The 22,200-nt window shown below is 56.6% G+C and overlaps 9 protein-coding genes and 1 non-coding gene across 10 annotated transcripts; 7 read left to right on the top strand and 3 right to left on the bottom strand.

The window, feature by feature from the left end:
* Positions 1 to 70: 70 nt before the first annotated feature.
* On the bottom strand, positions 71 to 376 carry D7B24_003149 (uncharacterized protein; the record flags this gene model as incomplete). Its single annotated transcript, XM_028637342.1, has 2 exons — positions 71 to 311; positions 363 to 376. Coding segments are annotated over 2 exons (255 nt in total), but the record flags the coding sequence as incomplete, so codon positions are not given.
* A 749-nt stretch (positions 377 to 1,125) lies between these two features.
* Positions 1,126 to 1,599, top strand: D7B24_003148 (uncharacterized protein; the record flags this gene model as incomplete). Its single annotated transcript, XM_028637341.1, has 1 exon — positions 1,126 to 1,599. The coding sequence occupies one exon, from the start codon at positions 1,126 to 1,128 to the stop codon at positions 1,597 to 1,599; it is 474 nt and encodes a 157-aa protein (XP_028490801.1).
* A 286-nt stretch (positions 1,600 to 1,885) lies between these two features.
* On the top strand, positions 1,886 to 2,812 carry D7B24_003147 (uncharacterized protein; the record flags this gene model as incomplete). The annotated part of the gene is made up of 2 exons (XM_028637340.1): positions 1,886 to 2,438; positions 2,508 to 2,812. 2 exons carry the CDS (start codon positions 1,886 to 1,888, stop codon positions 2,810 to 2,812), a joined length of 858 nt encoding a protein of 285 aa, XP_028490800.1.
* Positions 2,813 to 3,748: 936 nt separating this feature from the next.
* On the top strand, positions 3,749 to 5,056 carry D7B24_003146 (uncharacterized protein; the record flags this gene model as incomplete). Its single annotated transcript, XM_028637339.1, has 1 exon — positions 3,749 to 5,056. One exon carries the CDS (start codon positions 3,749 to 3,751, stop codon positions 5,054 to 5,056), a length of 1,308 nt encoding a protein of 435 aa, XP_028490799.1.
* A 1,470-nt stretch (positions 5,057 to 6,526) lies between these two features.
* D7B24_003145 (uncharacterized protein) lies at positions 6,527 to 7,846 on the bottom strand (the record flags this gene model as incomplete). The annotated part of the gene is made up of 1 exon (XM_028637338.1): positions 6,527 to 7,846. The coding sequence occupies one exon, from the start codon at positions 7,844 to 7,846 to the stop codon at positions 6,527 to 6,529; it is 1,320 nt and encodes a 439-aa protein (XP_028490798.1).
* Positions 7,847 to 8,731: 885 nt separating this feature from the next.
* Positions 8,732 to 8,804, top strand: D7B24_003144. The gene has a single exon. It is a non-coding gene; the product is annotated as a tRNA-Lys (tRNA).
* A 1,965-nt stretch (positions 8,805 to 10,769) lies between these two features.
* Positions 10,770 to 12,507, top strand: D7B24_003143 (uncharacterized protein; the record flags this gene model as incomplete). Its single annotated transcript, XM_028637337.1, has 5 exons — positions 10,770 to 11,100; positions 11,153 to 11,279; positions 11,340 to 11,818; positions 11,878 to 12,172; positions 12,321 to 12,507. 5 exons carry the CDS (start codon positions 10,770 to 10,772, stop codon positions 12,505 to 12,507), a joined length of 1,419 nt encoding a protein of 472 aa, XP_028490797.1.
* A 399-nt stretch (positions 12,508 to 12,906) lies between these two features.
* D7B24_003142 (uncharacterized protein) lies at positions 12,907 to 15,001 on the top strand (the record flags this gene model as incomplete). The annotated part of the gene is made up of 4 exons (XM_028637336.1): positions 12,907 to 13,532; positions 13,633 to 13,874; positions 13,929 to 14,738; positions 14,796 to 15,001. The coding sequence occupies 4 exons, from the start codon at positions 12,907 to 12,909 to the stop codon at positions 14,999 to 15,001; spliced, it is 1,884 nt and encodes a 627-aa protein (XP_028490796.1).
* A 1,296-nt stretch (positions 15,002 to 16,297) lies between these two features.
* Positions 16,298 to 17,605, top strand: D7B24_003141 (uncharacterized protein; the record flags this gene model as incomplete). Its single annotated transcript, XM_028637335.1, has 2 exons — positions 16,298 to 17,437; positions 17,498 to 17,605. The coding sequence occupies 2 exons, from the start codon at positions 16,298 to 16,300 to the stop codon at positions 17,603 to 17,605; spliced, it is 1,248 nt and encodes a 415-aa protein (XP_028490795.1).
* Positions 17,606 to 18,009: 404 nt separating this feature from the next.
* Positions 18,010 to 20,034, bottom strand: D7B24_003140 (uncharacterized protein; the record flags this gene model as incomplete). The annotated part of the gene is made up of 2 exons (XM_028637334.1): positions 18,010 to 19,875; positions 19,963 to 20,034. 2 exons carry the CDS (start codon positions 20,032 to 20,034, stop codon positions 18,010 to 18,012), a joined length of 1,938 nt encoding a protein of 645 aa, XP_028490794.1.
* Between the last annotated feature and the right edge of the window lie 2,166 nt (positions 20,035 to 22,200).

Genomic DNA, 22,200 nt, shown 5'->3' with positions numbered 1-22,200 from the left:
AAAAAAAAAAAAAAAAAAAAAAAAAAAAGAAGGATGCTTGTAGGCTCGAACTTAGTGAAGAAACACGCACACTGGCGACATGAACCACGGCATCGACGTCTCTGACGGCTTCGGCGAAGTCACCGCCTTCCGCAAAGTCTGCCACCTGCACAAAGTCGAGCTTCGACGCGTACTGCGGTCGGGACTGCATCATGAGATGGCCCTTGGCCAAAGATCGCGTGGCACCCCTGACGCGAAGCCCTCTGGACAAGAGGACATCGACGATATGGGCGCCAATGAAGCCTGTGGCCCCCGTGACGAGAATGTACTGCCTGGGCTAGGTTAGTCGTGGGCTGCAGCAATGAGGGCAGGGGGCATGGTACGGTGGTGTGGCCATGATGATTTTATTCAATGAATGATGACTTTGAGACCAGCACGAGGTGATGCCATATTGTAAATAGGTACCTACCTTCACTGATGACTTGGAGAGTGCAGCATCATGTGTGCTGCGGGGCGGAGCTCGCTGCGGGGCAACTACAGGCGATGCGGGGGAGGAAGACGATGGAAGACCAAATCATCTTGGCAGCAGCACACATCATCGAGTGAATGTATCAATGTCTATGTTTGAGGTAAAGCTAGTAGGAAGCCAAGCTTCCCTTACAACACGATGTTTCTGTTCTGGGAACTTCAAGGGGGAGGAGGAACCCTTCATAGATGCACGAGCCTTGGTCATGACTGAGCTTACCACCTCCTTAAAGTTATTATCTACCTTGCCTCTTCCCAACCTTAAGATGGCTGGCTTCACTGAAGCAGAGGTTAACTGAAGTAGAGGTAGATAGATAGGTACTATTCAGGATGTGGACTATTTCCCTCTTTGTTTACCTGTTGACAGCGACGCGTCAGGGCGAATGCGCTAGATAGAGTGACACAGCAGTCGCCATCTAACGTCGCTCCTGCCTTTCTTTGCAAGGGCGGCTGCGAGACACATCGTTCGTGCCTGCTTTGCAACGATGTATGCCACGCCCCCTCACACCTTCCTGCATCACCACACACGAAGCGTCACGGCCGACTGAGGTGGTTTGATCAAAATCTGATTGATCTTGTCTATTCGATCAACAGAGAATTCAGTCCCACCCAATTCATCACATGGCGCCCCCTCCGTTCGGCTGGGCTTCCCTGCCGACGGAGATCAAGCTCATCATCTGGCAATACTGTATCGGCACCAAGCTCCGTCTCACCAGACGAAAGATCCTTTTCGAGCTACACGATCTTGTTCGTCACCACCTTTCTGCTGAAGCCTCGCCCCCACAGCAAAGCCCCAACGTCAGCGACGGGGCTGCAGTGTATGGATGCTTCTGCCCTGGTGGAGGCGACACGATGACCGACAAGAAGATGCTCGGTATTGTCACCAGTGTACGCAACCCCGTGTCCGACAGCTTTTCCGACCTTGACTACACGCCGGATCCCACGAGCGGTTCGACGACAATAAGCACACAACTTCCCTTCAATCGTCAAGCCCAGCTCCATGTCGGCGAATATCACGCCAAGCTCCAGCCCTTTGTGACGAGTTCGTCGTCCGATGTGTTCAGAAGAGACGCAACTCAACGATTCTCGTCGTAGTGCCATGGCAGCAAACCAGTCAGAGGCCTCACCGAACGATCCTCGGTGGACAAAGGCGGCCCTCGGTGACGCAAGCGAAGAGGGTCGGCTTGTGGGGCCGATGACGGCACGCAGCCCACGCTGCCCCGCGTCGCGTCGCCCAGAAGGAAGTCGGACCAAACTTCAAATACCAAATTACCCCTCAACGCCAGTCACACTATACTACCTGCCTACCTTCAGGTACTTATTGCTTGCTTCTCACCCCACACAAGATACCCATCACCGCGACCCCTACACACATCTCACAATGGCGCCCGACCTCCAGTCCAGCAACATCGCCTTCATCGGCGGCGGCAACATGGCGGCCGCCATCATCGGTGGTCTCCTGGCCAAGTCCATCTCGAAGCAGCACATCACCGTCGCCGAGCCCTGGGAGGTCAACCGCGACAAGATGGCCGCCCTCGGCGTCAACACGACGACGTCCAACGCCGACGCCTTTGCCGACGCCGACATTGCCCTGCTCGCCGTCAAGCCCCAGGTCGCCAAGGGCGTGTGTGAGGAGCTCGCCGCCGCCGTCGCCGGCCGCGACCGCCTGCCCGTTGTCGTGTCCATCGCCGCCGGCATCACCCTCGACGCCCTGCAGAAGTGGCTCACGCTGCCCGACGGCAGGGTGCCCCACGTGGTGCGCGTCATGCCCAACACGCCCGCGCTCGTCGGCGAGGGCGCCTCGGGCCTCTTCGCCGGGAGCGACGTCACCGAGGACGAGAGGCAACTGACCGAGTCGCTCATGGCGAGCGTCAGCAAGGCGACCGAGTGGGTGGACAAGGAGGAGCTCATTGACGTCGTTACCGGTCTCTCTGGTGAGTCACCCTTTTCGTCTCCCACCTAGGCAAAAATTCATGTCCTGGACCGCACGCTGACCATCGCAGGCTCCGGCCCCGCCTACTTCTTCGCCATGGTCGAGCACCTCATCGCCAGCGCCGTCGGTCTCGGCCTGTCCCCCGAGCAGGCCAAGCGCCTCGCCGCCCAGACGTGCCTTGGCGCCGGCAAGATGCTCGTCGAGTCCCCCGAGGCGCCGAGCCAGCTGCGCAAGAACGTCACGAGCCCGAACGGCACCACGCACGCCGGTCTGCAGAGCTTCGAGGCCTCGGGTTTTGCCGATGTCGTCGACAAGGCCGTCAAGGCTGCGACGGCGCGAGGCGAGGAGCTCGGCAAGACGCTGGGCAACCAGTGAGCTGGCGTGGTTGGGGTTGTGTGTGTTCACTGTAGACGATGTAGAAAAAGCAAAATAGACGATACGACAACCATACTGTGGGACTATCTTGTGTGTGCCGGAGGACGATTGACAGGGTCGAGAGGACGCGCGAGATCGCTCGAGCTACCCAGACATGTTTCACGTGGTGAACGCCGAGAGGGATCGAATGCTCTGTTTGTTACACGAGACACCAGAGGAACTAGGGCATCCTGGGCTGTGTCTACGTAGCGTAGCATACAGAATCTGACCTCGATCAATTCAGCACACGCTCATGGTCAGCCACACTTTCATTTCACGGCTTACCCGATACACCATTATCTCCAGCGCCCTGCCTGCCCCTTATTCAGCCTTGAGCGCTTTCGCCGACTGGATACTATGCATCCGACTGCCATTGTTCACATGCCAGAAAGCTCAGAGGTGGTTTTCACATCGATCAGAAATCTGCATGTCAGCACAATGCAGAGTGCAGTGCAGGAGAGAGGCCGCCCCACGATCAGGACTGCGGCTGAGGATACATGGGCCAGTGTCACCAAATGTGGTGGCGTCTCACCACGTCTCCAAGGCTCAGCTACAACGCCGCCCTTGTCCTGAGCTGACCGCTCTAGGTTTCAGTCGGCTCGGTGCCTATTGGCACGCATTGCGCCGCAGTCGTTCTTGTCGTGCTCTGGCGTCGTCTGTTGTCAGCCAGCGACCTCAGCCCTGTGTGTTGAAGGTTTGTTGCTTGCAAGACCGATGATATGCATGTGATTATACAGGTCATCACCTGGTGCACGCTTGGTCTGCGGAATGCGACCAAAGTGTTCGATGCTGCGGGCATATGAAACAGCTCGTCCGGCAAGAAGGCTGCCGCTGAGGACCAGCTTCGCTCATGTCTACACCTTTCAAGCGCCCTTGCCAGTTGCTACGCGTTCAACAATGTCTCTGCTAGCTCAAGGTATCGTCGGCGGGATCGTGGGCATCACCACGACATCGGCCATCATCAGCCTCAGGGTTGCCACAAACATCTTTCTCGCCGCGAGCGACACGGCCATTGTCGACACCCTCCTCCTGCTGATCCATCGATCTCTCGAAGCCCTCACTCAGAGCTTGAGCGGAGCAGCCTTGATATGGAGGGGCATCTTCACCAACGGCACGAATGACACGAGCGTTCACTTTATCCTCAACCACCTGTCTGAGCTCTTCACCTTTCTCTACGACATGTTCAAGCCCGCCAACGTCATCCCGCGGTTCCCCATTGGCTTCTTCGCCAACGGCCAGGACGACGCGAGCACCGACAACCCCTATAACGAACTCGACCTCCGCCGCGAGGAGAACCGCCGAGCCTGCATCTATCAGATCCAGCGCGTCGCCCTGACCCTGACCTCCATCCTCAAAATGGGCCGCGGGCCGGTCCCGCGCGGCGGCCTCGGTGACCTGCAGATGAACGCTCGCCTCCGCAGCGACTTTGACAAGGCCAACAACCCGCCACCTCCGACCTACGACGCCCGCCTCGAGCACGGGCAGAAACCCATCTACCCCGACGAGCGGTGGCTCTTCATCAACGGCATCGCAAACGAGTTCGTCTGGTTCCAGCGCTCGTGCGACAAGCTCCGCGACACGTTCCGCCGCGACGTCCGCGGCGTCTTCAACCGGAGCGACGGCTTCCTCTGGGACCTCATCGAGTGCTGCGGCGAGCGCAGCGCCGCCGCGGCCGAGGCCAACGAGATCATCGACCGCACGCAGAGCAGCAGGGCCGCGCAGGACGTCCTCGCCCGCGAGCTCGCCGCCGCGCTGTGGCCCGCCGACGGCGCCAGGCCGCCCGCCAAGGTCGTCATGGTGGCGCACTCGCAGGGCTGCCTGATCCTGCGGCTCGCTCTGCACAAGCTCATCCGGGACAGCGCGGGCCAGGCGCAGAAGCGGAGCGCCATGGCCGAGCGCCTGCACGTGTTCACGTTTGGGAACCCGAGCGTCGACTGGAGGGTCATGGACGGCGAGGTGCGCCCGCTGAGCGGCTATGCCCGGGTGACGGAGCACTTTGCGCACCGCGTCGACTTTGTGGCCATGCTGGGGTGCGTGACGCAGGCCTCCGGGCCTGCGTCTGGGTATGCCGGCGCGCCGGTCTTCTTCAGCAACGGGGGGCGCGGCCACTTATTTGGGGCGCATTATCCGCTGGGTGCTGCGTCGTATGTCGACGGAGACAAATCGAAGCTGCTCAAGGCTGCGGCGGGAAGGCCTCTGGCCTGACGAAATGATGAACCCACCCAGTGTAGCATGACGGAGGGTGAGAAAGGCGGATGGGATTGCGATGAACAAGGATCGCCCGCGAAGAGTAGACCCACGACAAATCCCGGATCAGTTATTGTATGAATGAAACGAAAATAGATCAGGCAATGTATCTTATGGAATACTTGTTCATTGCCAATCGTCCCAGCTCTGCCGGAACCTCTTGTGACCTGCCTGGGAGAGAGGTATCGTCGGAAGCGGATTCCGATGTGGGCTTCTCGGCCCGGAGCCGGCCGGCGGATTGTTCGCTGAACAAGCGCCACGCTCGCTGTGGACTGCGACAACGTCGGAAGGCTTGCTCAACACCAGTCTACATCCCGCTCTCGTTTGTTTGGCTAGCTTGCGGATTTCACCTGGTCCATATGTATGCTGCGAAGCTCACGATCGACCATCGGGGATTTGCCACCATGAAACCTGCTTGACCTCGCCTGAGAGTTCCAATAACGGGCTTACCGGCAAACACGTAAGAGTGTGGCTGACACCGACGGAAGACCGCACGAGAGCGCTGCTACAGATACGACCGACGCGGCTAACGCCTTGTGAATTCGTGGCCGGAACGGAGTCTCCCTAAGGGATTCAGGACATTGGGCTCCAGTGAGCGTTCGCGGACTCCAAAGCCATGGCGATCATCGCGAGAACACAGACTCAACAAGCCCGGATGATGGCTTGGAATATGCAGCCTCCCGTCACGATGATGACTTCCCAATGTGTGACGCCGGCAACACCCCAGTGTGGACATAGGACGCTACTTGGGATCAGTAGAGCGCATCGGGGGCAGCAAACTTGACGAATGCAGGGAGGTAGCTAGGAAAAGAATGCTCAGGAGTGTTGGCGCCCACACGAAACATGAAACAATAGATAGAGTGGGCGAGAAGTGGGCGCGACGTCGGGTCGGTGAGCTGTTCAAGCGGTTGTCACACGATGTGGCTGAGATCTTCGGACTCCGTATCAACGCTCCCATGAGTTTTCCTTGTCACGTCTAGTGAGATCGGCATGTGGCAGCCATCACCGCAGCACGAGGTGACATGTTTACAGCTGCTGATTGCGCCACGACAATCATCTGCACCTGGTCTTTCGGGTCCTCGTCTGGCCTTTCGAGGTGTCAGAAACTGTCACGAATATACTTGAGCAAATCATCGAGCTTCCAGGAATGGCACTTGACAGAAGGGACTGAACCTGTGCTACGCAGCATGTTTGGATAGCATCAAGATATCATATCACGCGAGTAGGTCATCGCTCCCAACCAAAATTGCTAGTCTGCAGCGGCTTTACCCAACCGTAAAAGCCATCACAACCAAGGTACTGAAATACTCGTAGCGCCATGTCAATTTTCTTTCTATCTAGTAGCTGCCATCTAAGCTATACCTGGTATGCATGCTCTTCACTCAAGGTATCACAACGCGCCAGCTTTCCGATATCTACCCTTTCCTATCAGACCTGGACGGGGGAGGCCTTGGCGAAGACCATCCATTCTGTCTCGAACTTCCAGTCCCGTTTGCTCTCAAGCTCACACCCGCCCTCTCCTGTGACCCTCATATTGTCGCCACCGGCGACTTTGTCGATGCCGCTCTGGATGAACCGTTTGATGTCCTCGTTTCCCATTCCAATCCTGGCGACAGGGCATGCCGAGAAAACACAAGTACCGAGCTGAATGATAGCCGTACCAAATCCTTTGTGACACCATTGAACGTCGTCGTGGGAGAAAAGCCAGTACCCGTTCCACGCTGAGTGTGCGAGGACTGACACAAGTTCGCGGCAGTCGTCGGTTCGAGCCAGCAGATCTTTTGTCTGTTTCTGGGCAGTAATGGGGTGACATCTGGTCGAGGATTTCTCGGTCGGGACATAAGTGACTCTGTCGTTGCTTTCAGCACCGCCGTCGCCGGGGACCATTTCTGATCGCATGACTGCTGCATTGACCTGTAAAGTGACCTCTTTTCCATCATTAGTTTTTAAGACATGGTCTGTCCAAGTGGTGTGGTCTTCGCGCGTTCCTAGGAGCTTGGCTTTGCTGCTGACGATGCTGCGTGCACTGTTGTCTGGTGCGGTATCGTTGCTGTTCTTTCCTTTGAGACCCCAGTCTTCTACTTCCGACTTCTCCTCGGCGTTGGGGTCTGGTTTATGCGGGTCTTCAACTTGCCACTGGGTGGGAGTCTGGGTGCGGAAACCGCTACAGTCTTGAAAGCATTCGTCGCAGTACTTGTTTCCGCGAGCCTCAATGCGTCCGTCAACGACAGAATTGCCAAGGTCAAAGGCGCGGCGGAGAATTGCTGCTCCATCACCGTTTCCGATGTATGTCTGGTCGTATACGAGGGCCTTGACTGCACAGGAGCCAGTTGATGCGAGGGTGAAGAGCTTCGGGTAGTCCTCAGCGGGATTCAGGAACCACCGTCTGTCCTCAGCATCAAAGTATTCCAAGAGAGCAGTGCAGTCAGACACAAGAGGGGATTCGGTAGATGTGTGAACGGAATCGTAAACGGAGCCTCCACAATGAGTGATGGATCCATTGGCCTTCTCAACTGTGAAATGATCGCCGTCCTCTGTGGTTGCCAGAGCAGGAACAGTGATTATGATGCTGGAACCGTTGGAGATGCGGAAAGGGAGGGCGGTCGGATCATCCACTGAACGGTTGATCTTGGTGCTGTCTGGACTCCCTACCACATCTTTGGCGCGGCCAAGCGACATGGCTGGGTGCTGGAAGCTGAAGGCCCAGGCGCGTGCGACCAAGAGGCCGACAAGAAGCTTACTGAGCATGATGGGAAATGTTGCCTTTCGTGCTTGAAAGCTCCGTTGGCAGGGTGTTTGCGTGAAACGGTTTCTTTTGCAACGCTGGACTTATGCTTTTAGGTGGTGATTGTTGGAAGGGCTCAGAGTAAGTGACTTGCAGGGTTGCAGAAAGTGATAGGCAACAGGGCATGCCTTTTTAGGGAATTGGATCGTCAGTGAATGAGGGCAACTCTAAGTGAATCATTCAACTGGGAAAGAACCCCAGTGGACAGTACAAAACTGACGAATTTAGGGAAGGAACGGGATAGCAGCGAAGAAGCCGAAGCTTATCCTGTACAGCTCAGCAACAGACCTTGGTGCTTAAGATCTCTTCTTTTATGGGTTGATGGCATTAGTCTACGCGGAGCATCTTCAAGAAAGGAACGCATGCACCAAGCCATGGCGATGGCCACGTGGACGACCTCCGTATATCATTGAGTCTGAGGTGGTAGGGTTGCTTACCATTGGCGCGGACACCATGAAGCAAACGAAGGGAGATTCCGACGTAGCGGACTCGTGCGTCGGTGTACTACGTTCCACTGCTTGAGTCCATGTCTGGCATCAACGCTGAAGTATCAAACTGCATTGATACCCGGAGCTTGTCGCACATTGTAGGTAGGTCATCCAAAAATTACCGGAAACATTGAGGTCGTAATCCAGGTGTGGACCATTTGTCCCAATGATCTCCAAAATTATGGGAATGTGCATACTTGAACGCAGCTTTTCACATGTCCCACCCAATGAGTTAAAAATATGCTGCAGGCAACAAGTCAACCTCTTGAGCGGATTAGAGTAAGGAAGCCAGGTTCAATAGTGTGCAGCGGGTATGATCCACTGCGGAGAGTTGGTCTTCTCAACAGTTGCAACCTGCCTGCCCGGCTAGCTCAATCGGTAGAGCGTGAGACTCTTAATCTCAAGGTTGGGGGTTCGAGCCCCCCGTTGGGCTCAATTCCTGACGCACCTCATCGGAGGCCTTCGCTTTTGGTGGATTCTACCTTTTGTTAGAAGCCCCATTTGCGATTCGCACCTCGCGACGCAGGAGATTTAAGCGCATCCAAGGGTTCACAACGTGGAAAGCACCTTGGGTTTTTGAGTTTGGATTACCATTTAATTCTTGTTCTCCTGACCTCTGGTTTTGCTTTGGGCGTTTGCATCTCCTTATGGGCTAGCTAGTAAGTGTTTACCAATCCAGCCTCCTCCCATGGATGGTGGATGGCGAGATGCAGCATGCCACTCAAGACGTGCTGCCATTCCGCTAGCTCCCTTTCAACTGCTCCCCGGAGAGCATGAATGATTCCAAAGCCTCTACCAAACATAGTTTCTCGAGTACTCATCCCCGACTTCGGCGCAAATGTCGCACTTCTGATGGTCGCACCGCTTGGCGGCACGATTCTTGCATCTCTCACCAGGGATGTTGCGGTCCCGACCGCAGTGGCAGCATGTCCACCGCCCCGGGTTGGGGTGGCCGCTACGGCAATTGCCGCACTTGGAGTGGGTGCACATGAGGGGAGTTGGGCACACCTGATTGTTCATGAGGACCCTCTGGTTTCTGCAGAGACAGCATTCGAAGCCCATTGTTTTGTTGATGTAGGGGTTATGATACCCGTCAATTCGGTGGTGGTCTTTTTGCTTGTCTGATCGAGAGTGGCTGTTTTTGCTTTTTTATCAATGACGTTTTATTTTGATAAATGGATTCCCTCATCGAGCAAAAACAGTCTCTCTATTTATTGCCTCCAGCCGCTGGGCAGAAAAGGACTCGAGCGGTCGACGGAGACGGTGAATGGTGTGCAAATGGCACGGGCATGACCTGGCCCTGACCATGAATTTACGTAGAAATTGCAGTTCAGAATAGTCAACAGCGTCCCTTGACGCCAATCTCTATTCATGGGCTTGGGGTGGACACGTGAATGATCTTGCCAGAAAAGTGATGATGCCGTTCACGTAGACTCGGATTCACCTATGCTCAGGAATGGCTGCGGGTATTGGTTTCTACTAACAAGCAAAGGAATACCACCCGCAGGGCAATACTAGAGGGTATGATTCTCAGGTAGAGTGACCATGAGGGTTACAGACACAAAAAATATGTGCCGTATAGCTACGGGTCAGAACACGTCGTCCTGGCGCACGTTATTCGGCTTGCTATAGCACCTTCGTCCCACAAGCAACACACATGTCTCTCTGTTGTGGGAGTGTAATCTCATCAAGCTCCCACGCACTAGTGGCCGGCTGGGAGTACAGTGAAGGCGATTTGACTTATTGCTACACGCTCGGCCATGATTATGCGCTGGGATATTGTCGAGCATGTCTTGTTCAGCAAACTGCAGCCTGGATCACTTTTCCCTAAGATTATGTCTTCAGCTGCTGGGCACCCGACAAGATGGTTCACGATGCCACAAACGTCGCGGAAACGACGGGTAGTCCCGGCCCCTGTTATCTGGGTCATGGGACAATCTTCAGCATCCTTCTCCACGGGCCTGCATAGCGCTAAGTTGAGAAAAGACCCAGAGGACCACACCACCACAGCCGCTGACGGCCGCCATTTCGGCAACCCTTACAACAAAGAACAAGCCCACATCGTCCGCCGCCTATAGCAGCATCGCGTCCACGCCGTCCCCCGAAAGTTTCCACACAATGCAGTGGGGAACTTTAAACAGCCCATCCGACGTGTCAGTAGTTGGGGCCCAGACTGGGGGGGGGGGCATCAGAAGCCAAGTGGCACAAATTCCCCTCTAACGCCTGTTGGCTAAATGAGGGGATTTTTTTCCCGCAATGTGGCAGAGTTTCGCGCGATGTGATCTCCCCGTCCGTTGTTTCGGTAATCGTTGCTTGGACCCCCGAACCTTGACGTCCGTGGAGCCGAGACCCAAATCTTGTCCCAAGCCATCGTTCTCAACGCCCTCCGAAACCCGCCATGGTCGCCGTCAACAACGACACGGCACAGTTCCGTGATGATCTACGCCGCCTGACGCCTGAGCTTCTCAGTTCTGTGCTGGACTATACGTCCATTTCCAACGTTGACGATGATGTGGCGGCGAGGAACAAGATTGTCGCGGCGGCGCAGGCCATCATTGAAGCCGCTCGCCCGCCGCAACCGCAATGGATGAACCAGTCTGCTGCGTGTGCCGAGTTTGTAGCACTGCGCCTGTTCATTGATTGGGGTGCTTTCGAAGCGATCCCTATCGAGGGCAGCATCACTTACCAGGAGCTCGCCGACAAGGTCGATGCCGAGGTTCAGCTCGTTCGTGCGTGCTTGACTCCGTCGTTTGGAGAATGGCATGATCTGACTGATAGCAGTTCGTTTTGCATGGATTATGGTGTCTACAGGACTTCTCGAACAGATCGGCGAGGATAGAGTCGCTCATACGGAAAGGTCGAGACAGATTACGCAGCATGGCCCTCTCAGGAGCATGTGGTCATTAATGTGAGTCTACCATCTATCTCATAGAGGTTGTCAGAGAGCAATAAGTTCTGACGGTCTTAGGTTTGACAACTCATTCATGGGTTCTGCGTCCATGCCTGAGTACTTCCGCATTTATGGTCGGAAAGAACCCGTAGGGCCTGCACATGTTCCGTTCACCTTCGCGCATGGCGCCCCTGATAAGGCATTCTGGGAGGTCCTCAATTCGGATCCCAAGCGCATGAGAACCTTCATGGAGGCCATGACAAACGTCGACAAACAAGTGCCCCTCATGGGCCCTCATCTTGGGCTCTACGACTTCGACTGGGTTGCGGAGGCTGCGAAGAATGTACCTTCAGACCGACCGCTGCTCGTCGACGTCGGCGGAGGCAAAGGTCACGTTATGAAGACCTTCTGCGATGGCAACACCCCTTTGACGCTCGACAGATGCGTCCTGCAGGATCTACCGCCAATCATTGAGCACAATAAGGCAGATGTCAACTCGGGACTGGGGGGAGCCACACTGATGGCGATCGACTTTCATAAAGAGCAACCAGTTCAAGGTACTTGCGCCCTGGGGGTGCGTCTCTGCGTGAGTTTAATTCGGAACTGACAGCGTTAGGTGCACTGATCTATTACATTCGACACTGCCTTCATAATTATGGTGATGAGGCCGTCATTGGCATCATGAAGCACACGGCGGCGGCTATGGCTGATGATAGCAAACTCCTCATCGCGGAGTATATCATGTCAAATCCGCCAAGCAAGTTCGCTATCTGGATGGATTTCATCATGTGCATGTCGGGTGGAAAGGAGCGCACAAAGGCAATGTGGCATGAGGTCACAACCCAGGCTGGTCTCAAGATAGTTGCTTTCCACGGATTAGACACCTCTCCCGATGGACACGCCGTCATAGAGTGCGTTAAGGCGGGTGACCCCTCACCTCCCGACAGCGCGGCTACGGCGTGAGAACGCTTGGCTTGCCTGTTAATATGATGCCATCCAAGACTCCATGTGAGCCAATCTTTTCCGTTCGTCCCATATCACATAACAGCCCACGTATAGAAAGTCCTGGACACCACGCCAGACAAAGCTCGCAAAGCCCGAACGCTACGCTGCGCTGCAGAAAGGCGGACTGGACTCCGTAGGTGCCAACGATGGGGGTATCCATTGGCTCCACGCACAGCACGAGCTAGGCCGCGCCGGCTTACACGCTTCTTGGGGCAACAAGTTCATGCATGCGATGCGCTAGTTGGCCCCTGTCTCGCCCCTCCAACCTGATCGCAACCCTGTCCTGGCAGGACACATGTGAGCCAGGCCTGCGGGACCCTCTTTATGTCGTCCTGCCACTGCGTCTTGTCTGGCCCGGTTGGTCTCTGGCGCCGGGCTTCGTTGGCTTTGGCCGCTGCTCTCGTCTAGATCTAGACTGAGTAGTGGGAAATAACCTAGATCTAAAGGGCCCAGTCCAAGGCGGCCGCCTGGCTGCCCAGAAAATGGGAGAGCGCGAGGAATCCCCCGTCCAGCCGTTCAGGGAACCCTTCCCATTCCTCCCTCCTCCATTTCCCGGCCCTCGGTCCTTTTTGTCAGGCACCTGTTGTCAAGGTTACCCCGATTCACCCAGCCCAGTAGCCCAGTCGCCAGCTGAAGAACAATGCGCATCGCAATTATCGGAGGAGGTCCCTCGGGTCTCGTGACACTCAAGTACCTCAAGCAGTCCCAGGAGCTCTTTCCGAACCAGCGGATCGAGGTGAAGCTATTCGAGGCTGCGCCCAAGATTGGCGGCATCTTCTTCCACCACACCTACGAAAAGGCTGAGCTCGTGTCGTCGAAGTTCCTGACTAGCTTCTCGGACTTTCGCCCCCGCCGCGACGACCCCGATTTCCTCTCAGCAGAACGCTACGTCGAGTACCTTGAAGAGTATGCGACCGAGTTCGGCCTCTGGCCGAATATTCATCTGTCAACGAAGGTCGCCTCGGTAGTTCGCGGTGATATTTCAGGCCACGTCATCAAGTATGAGACGCCCGAGGGAGAGATCGAGTGGGAGTGTGATGCCGTTGCCGTCTGCTCCGGCCTCCATGACCGACCTAACATTCCTGACCTCAAGGGCGTCGAGAATGTGCCAGTGGTGATGCACTCGGAGAAGTTCAAGCATAGTGAGCAGTTTGGCGTTGACAAGACCGTTATGGTCATTGGCGTTGGCGAGACAAGCTTCGATATCTGCGCCCTGGCCATCAACGCGCCGACCAAGAGAGTCGTCGTGTGCCACCGTCACGGTTGGTTTGGAGCGCCAAAGGTAAGCAGGTTTCTGAGTACGAGAGCCACATCGTCAAGCTCACAGTTCTGGTCAGCGCATCGCCAATACTCGCCTCCTTCCCAGCATCTGGGAGATCCCCGAAGAAGAGAACAAGACATTCCTCGACGGCTCCCTTCCCATCGACGTCAGTCACCTGTCGCTCTTTGACACGAGCTACGTGCACCCTGTCGCCCGAGACTCTATGATCGTGTGGGACCACTACGACTCGGTAGCCGTCGGCAGCAGCTGGATTTCCACCGGCACAGCCCTCGGGTTTGACCAGTTCGTCGGGCCCGTCGCTCCCGAACGTCTTCATGCTTCGCGCCGTGAGTGGCTCCGTAGCAAGCTGCCCGTAATAGATTGCATGTACTGACAGTGAGCCAACCCAAAAGTCTTCTTCAACAAGGCCTGGACCAAGGTCTCGAAGCACATTTCGCCGCCCTACCGCCCTACCGAGCCCGCCACACTGGGCGACCGCATCCGCAACTTCATGGTCCACACCCCAGTCGAGGTTGCCGACCGCCTCATCGACGTTGCACCCTATCCCACGCATATTGACGACAATGGCGTCGCCCACTTCCGCGACAACGGTGGTGAGGACTATCAGCGCATTAAGGATGAGGTCATCAAGCCTGATGTCATCGTCTTCGCGACCGGCTATCTTCAGAGCTTCCCCTTTCTCGAGGCAAAGGCCAACACGGGTCGCAAGCCCTACCCGCGAGCCGATGAGGCCGACGTGCGCGAGATTTGGAGGCGTGACGATCCTACGGTCGGGTTCATTGGATTCGTTCGCCCTGGCTTCGGTGCGATTCCGCCGCTGTCGGAGCTGCAGGCCATGCTCTGGATTCTGAACCTCGCCGGTCGGGTGAGGAAGCCGTTGAAGCTTGACGACCAGTGGCACTACCGCATCATCGCGCCACCCAGCGCCAGACTGACATATGGAGTCGAGCATGACAGCTATGCTTTCCAGCTCGCCGAGGACATGAATGCCGTGCCGGGCGTCAAGGATGTTGTGAGGCTAGGCCTGACCAAAGGCACCGGACCCTTCTGGAGATTGCCCTGGATCTGGGCGTCTGCCCCCAATTTCACAGTCAAGTTCAGGCTGGTCGGTCCCTGGGCATGGGAGGGTGCGACGAACGTGATGACCGACGATATGTGGGAAGTTGTTTCGAGAAGGAGGGGTCTATTCAGTAAGCGCTGTCGAGGGGGAGTGGTCTGCCGACGATATGTGCTGACTCTGATCACAGACAACTTCACCCTCGGTTTGATGCCAATGATGCAACTCGGACCCGTCCATCTTTTCCTCTTCTTCTACGCTCTATTCTTCAATTTCCTCGCCGTGTTTGGTTTGGCCAAGCCTGTCAAGCCTGTTAGTGAGCCGAAGAAGAGGATTGAGGAGCTCGCGCGAAGGGAGAAGAAGTTGGAGGGCATCAAGATCAACGGCACACACTGAGTTGAAGGGCTTTATGACGTGATGACTTGTTCCGGCCACTCGTACGGATATTTTGTTTGCTTTCTCGGTGGTGTTCCTTCTCGGCCTGGAGGTTTGTGTAGTTTTCGTGCTCGACCATTGTTTTCCATAGCGTCCGTGGTATGAACTTTCCTCAAACAAGCTGTCAAGTCACTCGTCTAAGTTGCAAACCAAGCCAAAAGCAAATTCTGGCGTCGTTGAGAAAAACTTCTCAGGGTCCGTGCCAGTGGGCTGAGACATTCGATCGGACCCGCAAGATCGAGAGCAGTACTGCATTCCACGCCGACAGCTTCCAGCCTTGCGCATTACAGAGAGAGAGAGGGAAAAAAAAATACATCTTCCCCTCTCAGACCCTTGCTACCCCAAGCCGAACTGAGCGGCCGTAACCCCAGCCTTCCCGCTCACCCCCTCACTCTCTTGTGTAATGATGCATGATGGATCGACTCGCAAACAGCTCAATTCTAGTTAGAATGTCTGCCATCTCCTCGGTTTACTGTTCAAATCTCCGCCATTCACCGCATATTGATTGCATCTCGCAGCCTCGGAAAAGAACGCAGGCACGGAAACGATACGACCCTGCGGATAAGCATTACCAGCACAAACCACCGCTTCGACCTGCGTGAATAGCTTCAGATCACCGTGTCCCCCTGCCGAGGTGGCTGTGCAGAGACATTTCGATCAGACTCCCCCCCGGACGATGACCAGCCCGATTGGTGTAAGATTGTTTTCACGATGATCGTCCCCCCGACTCGGCACTAGCCTACCATCTACCCCAGAGCTCACAGTAGGAGGAAATATGTTTCCTTCCAGGGGAGAGCACTCGTGTCGACCTGTAAAAACAAGCTTAATTCCTCCCCCGCATCTAATCTCCAGAACTACCGTCACATTCCCCACGCCGTCATATCTTCCCCGCGATGGGAGATCAGCGAGCTCCGCAGAAGAGCCCACGACACGGCGTATACAATCAGGCTTTTCCGTGCCAGTTGCCGTTGGACCCTTGGTCGATCGTTATGACATCAGCACGAGTGAGCTTTTGAATTGCTTCCAGAGTCGTGAAAAGCTCCATGTCGGTATCGGAAAAGGCGGAACCTGGCCGAAGTCAGAGACGAGGGATGGCTGATGTTCGCGAGGACACGATTCTTGGCAATTTCGGCGACTGTCAATTGATGCCGGCGGTGATGACTTTCTGCTGTATAAGAAGCCTCGGGTCAATCGACGACAGGTAGTCAGCTCCGAAGAAGCCAGGACACCACCTTCTGTCATCTCACAACCATCACCATGAAGAGCACCTTCGTCGCAGCAGCCACCGCGGTCTTTGCCGGACTCGCTTCGGCGGTCGACCTGCCCACCGGCTGGTTCTCCATCGCCCCTGATGACGAGATTCAAGCTGGCGATCTCAAGGGCAAGCCTCGCTACCTGACATGGATGGCCGACTCCCAGATTAAGCATGGAGTCGAACCCACTCACGCCTACACCATCTCGTCATTCTACTCGGGCGTCATGCTGGCGTACGAGCGCACTGGCGACCAGAAGTACCTTGACTACGTCAAGCACGCCACCGATATCATCCTCTACCCCGAGTGGGACGGCACCATCTTGCTGTACAACAACAGTAACTCGATCGACGATATCCGCTTCGGACATACGTTCCTCGACATTTACAACAAGACGGGCAACGAGATTTACAAGACGGCTGCCTCGACCCTGCGCAAGCAAATTGACCGCACTTACCGCACGCCCGACGGTGGCTTCTACCACCGTTACCCGGTCTACATCGACCAGATGTGGCTTGACGGCATCTACATGCTCGACGTCTTCTATGCCCGCTGGACCCGCGAGTTCGAGCCCGACAACTCGACCGCCTGGGACGACATCGCCCTCCAATTTGACCTCATCGACGCCGGCACCACGGTTGACCGGAACCGCACTAACGGCCTGCCTCTGCACGGATTCGACTACAGCAAGAAGTCCATCTGGGCCGATCCCGAGACTGGTGCCTCGCCTCACGTCTGGGGCCGCGCTGTTGGCTGGTACATCATGGCTCTTGTTGACGTTATCGAGCTGTTCCCCAAGGACCATGATGGCTACGATCGTCTAGTCGGCTACCTCCAGTCCGTCTCCGATGCCGTTGTCGCCGCCCAGGACGAGAAGACCAAGGGCTGGTATCTCGTCATGGACCCTGGCCTGGAGAACGAGTGGGGCAACTACATTGAGAGCTCCGGCTCGGCCATGTTCGTCTACGGCCTGCTCAAGGGTCTCCGTCTTGGCCTCATCGACGGCAAGAAATATCTCAACGCCGCGCTGTCTGGTTATGAGCTCATGACGGAGACATTTTCTGTGCCACGGGACTCTGATGGCGCGCTCGTCTGGGAGTGGACTGTGCAGACCGGCAGCTTGAGCTCGAACGGCACTTTTGAGGTGAGTGAAACGAAAACCTAGCATCGCATCCGAAGATCTGAGCTAACAGTGCATTCGCAGTACTACGCAAGCCAGCCGCTGTTCGAGAATGATCTCAAGGGTGTCGCGCCATTCCTCTTCTCCAGCTATGAGTTTGAGCTGCACCTGGAGGGCGGCTGCAAGGCTTGAACGTTTGCTAGAGGAGGCCGGGCTTGAAAGTCAACAGGCCATAAAAGTAGAAAGAATATAATATACATTGGACTTGACAGATACGACTTGAACGATGCCACTTCTATACTCTACATAGGATGTCCCAATTCAGGATCCATCTTTAACAAGGAGCAGTGCTAGTGTTTTGCTACTGCCCACACCTTTTCATCACAGGGAACATCCACTTCATATTTTGGGCCACAGATTGATTGTACTCGTCTTGAACTGCCTATCTGTCCCATCCTCCACGGAAAAAAAAAGTGTCATGATGAATATATACATCGTGAAGATTAAAAGTATAGTCTAATCATCCCTTTGAACAGGGCATCAAAGCCCGGACAGTATAGTCATGAAAAGGAAACGAGGCGCCATGTTCAGCCTGTTTACAGGAGGGCGAACATGACCGCAGCTGCGGCAGCGAGGACCTCGATACCAGAGCCGAGACGGCCGGCGGCGTTCTCACCAACCTCAACAGGGCTGGAGGTGGTGGGAACGGCGGTGTGGAGGGTGGTGACAGGGGTGACGGCCGGGGCCTTCGTGGTAGGGGCAGGAGCAGGCTGCTCGGGCTTCTCGGGGGCAGGGTGAGGAGGAGCGGCAGCGGGGTGCTCAGGCTGCTTGGGAGCGGGGTGCTCGGGAGCAGGGTGAGAGGGAACAGGCACGGGAACGATTGCAGGGTTGGAGGGACCAGGAGCAGGGTGCCCGGGCTGCTCAGGAGCGGGGTGAGAAGGCTCAGGACCAGGGTGCCCGGGCTGCTCAGGAGCGGGGTGAGAAGGCTCAGGAGCAGGGTGCCCGGGCTGCTCAGGAGCAGGGTGAGAAGGCTCAGGAGCAGGGTAGACGGGGTGATTGGGCTGCTCAGGCTGCTCGGGGAGCTCAGGAGCAGGGTGAGAAGGCTGAGGAACAGGGTAGACAGCGGTGGGAGTGTGGACAGGGACCTCCTCAGTGACGGGGCAGATGGTGGTCGAGACGGCAATGGTCTCGGTAGTGACGTGAGGGCCGTTGGGGCAGTTGGGAACGTCAGGAGCGCACGAGGTGATGGTGCGGACCTGAGTTGTGTAGACGGTCGAGGTGGTGTAGCCGTGAGGAGGCTGAGTGGGGAGAGGGGTCTCGACAGTCGTCTCAGTCTCGGTCTTCTCAGTCTCGGTCTTCTCAGTCTCGGTCTTCTCAGTCTCGGTGACGGGGCAGACGGTGGTGGTAACGGCGTAGGTCTCAGTGGTGACGTGAGGGCCGTTGGGGCAGTTGGTGACGTCAGGGGCGCACGAGGTGATGGTGCGGACCTTGGTGGTGTAAATGGTCGAGGTGGTGAAGTCGGTCGTGTGGACGGTCGTGGTCTGGTCCTTTGAAGTGGTGGGAACGTGGTAGACCATGGTGGTGTTAGACGCCTTGCCAGAGCTCGAAGGGGCAGGGTGGCTCTCAGTGGTGGAAGGAGCAGGGGCCTGGGAGGTGATGGTCGACTGGACAGGCTTGCTGGACACGGGGCGAGAGGACACGGGTTGCGAAGAGGCAGGGTGAGAGGAGGCAGGCTGCGAAGAAGCGGGCTGCGAGGAGGCGGGCTGCGAAGAGGCAGGGTGCGAGGAAGCGGGCTGCGAAGAGGCAGGGTGCGAGGACGCAGGGTGAGTGGAGGCAGGCTGCGAGGACGCAGGGTGAGAGGTCGCAGGTTGCGAGGATTCCACCTCGGTAGATTCGTCACACTCGTCAGTCTCGGTGCTCGAGGGGACGGGGGCCTCAGACGTCACTGTAGACACAGCAGGCATGCTGGACACAGGGTGAGAGGAAGCAGGCTGCGAGGACGCGGGCTGCGAGGATACTGGCTGCGAGGACGCAGGGTGAGAGGTCGCAGGTTGCGAGGATTCCACCTCGGTGGACTCATCGCATTGATCAGTCTCGGTGCTCGAAGGGACGGGGGCGTCAGAGGTGACGGAGGAGCTGACGGGAGGCTGGCTCGACGAAGGCACGCTGGAGTGAGACGAGGCCGGGCTGGAAGGAACGGGGTAGTTGGTGGTGGAAGCCTCCGTGCTGGAGAGAACGGGAGAGGAGGAGCTGGGCGTGGGAACGGCGGTGCTGCTGACGTGGGTGTTCCAGTAGGTGATGCAGGAGCAAGCAGACGACAGCGCCGTGGCATCGCAGTTGCTGAACGCCGTAGGAACGGCGGCGGCGGCGGTGGTGGTGCCGGCGAGCCACTGAGGGCAGAGCTGATCAGCCTCAGACTTGAAGCGAGTGTCGATGAGGTTGCGGTAGCAGTTGTCGTTCTCCTGTTAAGCTGGTTAGTATGCTACTGAGGGGTTCGATGTGCCGTCTGATGTTTTTTTTTCTTTGGCTCGAAGACTGGTGAAACGTACGCAGTTGGGGTACTTGTTGGCCTCAACAGTGGCCAGAGCAAGGGCGCCCAGGGTCAGGAAGATACCACGCATCTTGACTTGTTGTTCGAAGTTTCTCGTGCCGTAAGCGAATGACTGGATCGAGGAAACGACGGTTGAGAAGGGCGAACCAAGGAGAAGGAAGTCTTAACGAGCGACTCAAGGGTATTTAGATGGGGATGAAAGGGAAGCAAGAGCCTGCCGTTAGAAGGATTCGCTCACGAGCAGCGGTCCTTTAAAGGCGCGGCTCTCATGACTTTGGATGGAGCACACGTATGTACATGGTACATGGTACACCCACAACCTTCTCGATGGACACCCTCGTCGTACTCGGCGCCTCGTACCCTGGCAGCGCCTCACGGGCTAGATGGCCCCTCCATCCCGCAGTGGAGAGCGTGAGGACATCAACGGGTGTCCGGCAAAAGGCACGGCCTGCTAGAGTTTTCGGCCCTAGACGAGGCCCTAGAAAGGTACATGTAGGTCGAGGTAATACGAGGCCCGGGAGCCACGTCTGCCCACCAGCACGGGACCTCCACTCCTGTGTGCTGTTGTTAACCAGCCCTCAAGGGTATACAGTTCGATCCGAGCATGGGGTGGTGTGGGCTGCATAGGGCGAGCAGGGATGAGGCCAGGGCGCGGGATTCCACCACTGGACAGCGATATGTCATGCCCTGGGATACCCCCGTCGACCGTGCAAAGTTATCAAAGCCATTCGGGCTGAGCAAAGCCTAAATGCTCATCCAAATTGAGAAAGCGACCTCACCTCCGAGCTCCCATTCTCGGAGAGTTTGAGTAGCGATATGAGGGCATAAGTCATCAGTGACAGACGCACTGATCACCTCGTGGCCAGGTTGATAGCGAACTGAGTAGCCGGTACGCTAGGCATTTTAGTCAGGGGTAGGGTAGGCTCTGCTGCCAACTTTCACCCACACTAGCGACTGTTGAAATCGTCATTGGGGGGGGCGGGTTGTGGAACAAAGATACCGGTTATGCATCCTTAAGGGGGGGTCCTTCGAGAAGGGGCAGAAACCACCAAGATGGGGCACTGGAATGAAATCGAGAGGGAAGAGGAGCTAGCCCACGCGCCCATCGATCGACCGAGCCATCTGAATGTGTTCAGGCTTGTTAGATCCATCGTCGGGATAATTATTCAATCCAGTTCTGGTTCGTCTGTTTACCTCACAACCATACGACCATCGCGGTCATGTCTCCATCATGCCTACTGACTTGGAGGACTGGTAAGGATGCCTCGCCCAATCATTTTGCCAACACAGAGATCAACAGGGGTGCTGCAGGTGGGAATACCTAAGAAAAGAACGAGACTCCGAGGAGAGTCGGGCACATGTGCACACAACCATCGTGCGCGGGTGTACCCTGACGTCAATTCACGTTGACCAGCCCCTCCAGACTGGTTTTGACTCTCTGTCTGTCTGTGCTGCCTGGCAACCAGGCGCTGCAGACCAGAGAGACTCGGTGGCTGCAAAGAAGCTGGGCGCCGGCCAACGTGGCTCTGTGTGCAACCAACAGGTGCCGCGACCCGGTCGTTCGTATCCAAGCGCAAGTCCGCCCAGCCTCAGCCCTCCAGTTCGTCTTGCCGGCCCCACCATGTGTTCTTCTTCGCCTTCGACTTTTACTTCTTCTGCGCGGTGGTTCACTGGCCTTCTCCCCCAGGCACTGGGGACGCGAAACAGCTGTTGTGTAACTCAACCTTTCGCCTGTCCTGCCTGTCTTGCCACTCTTCCCCTTGAGCCCGGTGCAGAGGGTGGTCCCTGAGCCTCCACGCGGCCGCCAAGACGCGCGCCGTTGATCAGATGGCAGGCTAGGGTCGTAAGATGGCCGTAGAAGCCGAACAAAGAAAAGCCCACCAAGGCGAGGAATCTCCCGACTAGGAATCAAACGTGCGACAGCCAACGTGCGCCTCGCTCGCCCTATGGTCTCTCCCCATTTACCCCTTTTCGGTTAGCTCGGCGGGCCCCAAGGATGAGGACCGTTTTTACCGACGGACGGAACTGCGCCGACCCTCTTCGCCCCCTCTGGTGGTTCTCACGCCCCCCGTCTTCTCTTTCACCCTCTATTTGCATATCCCCCAGCCCCCCTGATTGGATGCTTATTTCTGGGTCTGGATCGTCTTGGGTGCTGGGGCTTTGGCTTCGAGGTGGAGGCGCCTGCTACGCCAACGGGCGGTTCGCTTCGCCTACCGTCGTATCACGATGAACACTG

This window comes from Verticillium nonalfalfae (genome assembly GCF_003724135.2).
Source record: "Verticillium nonalfalfae strain VnAa140/NRRL 66861 chromosome Unknown scaffold_186, whole genome shotgun sequence".
NCBI lineage: Eukaryota > Fungi > Ascomycota > Sordariomycetes > Glomerellales > Plectosphaerellaceae > Verticillium > Verticillium nonalfalfae.
The sequence above is the reverse complement of the archived record's forward strand: the minus strand, read 5'-3'. Positions and strand labels throughout refer to the sequence as shown.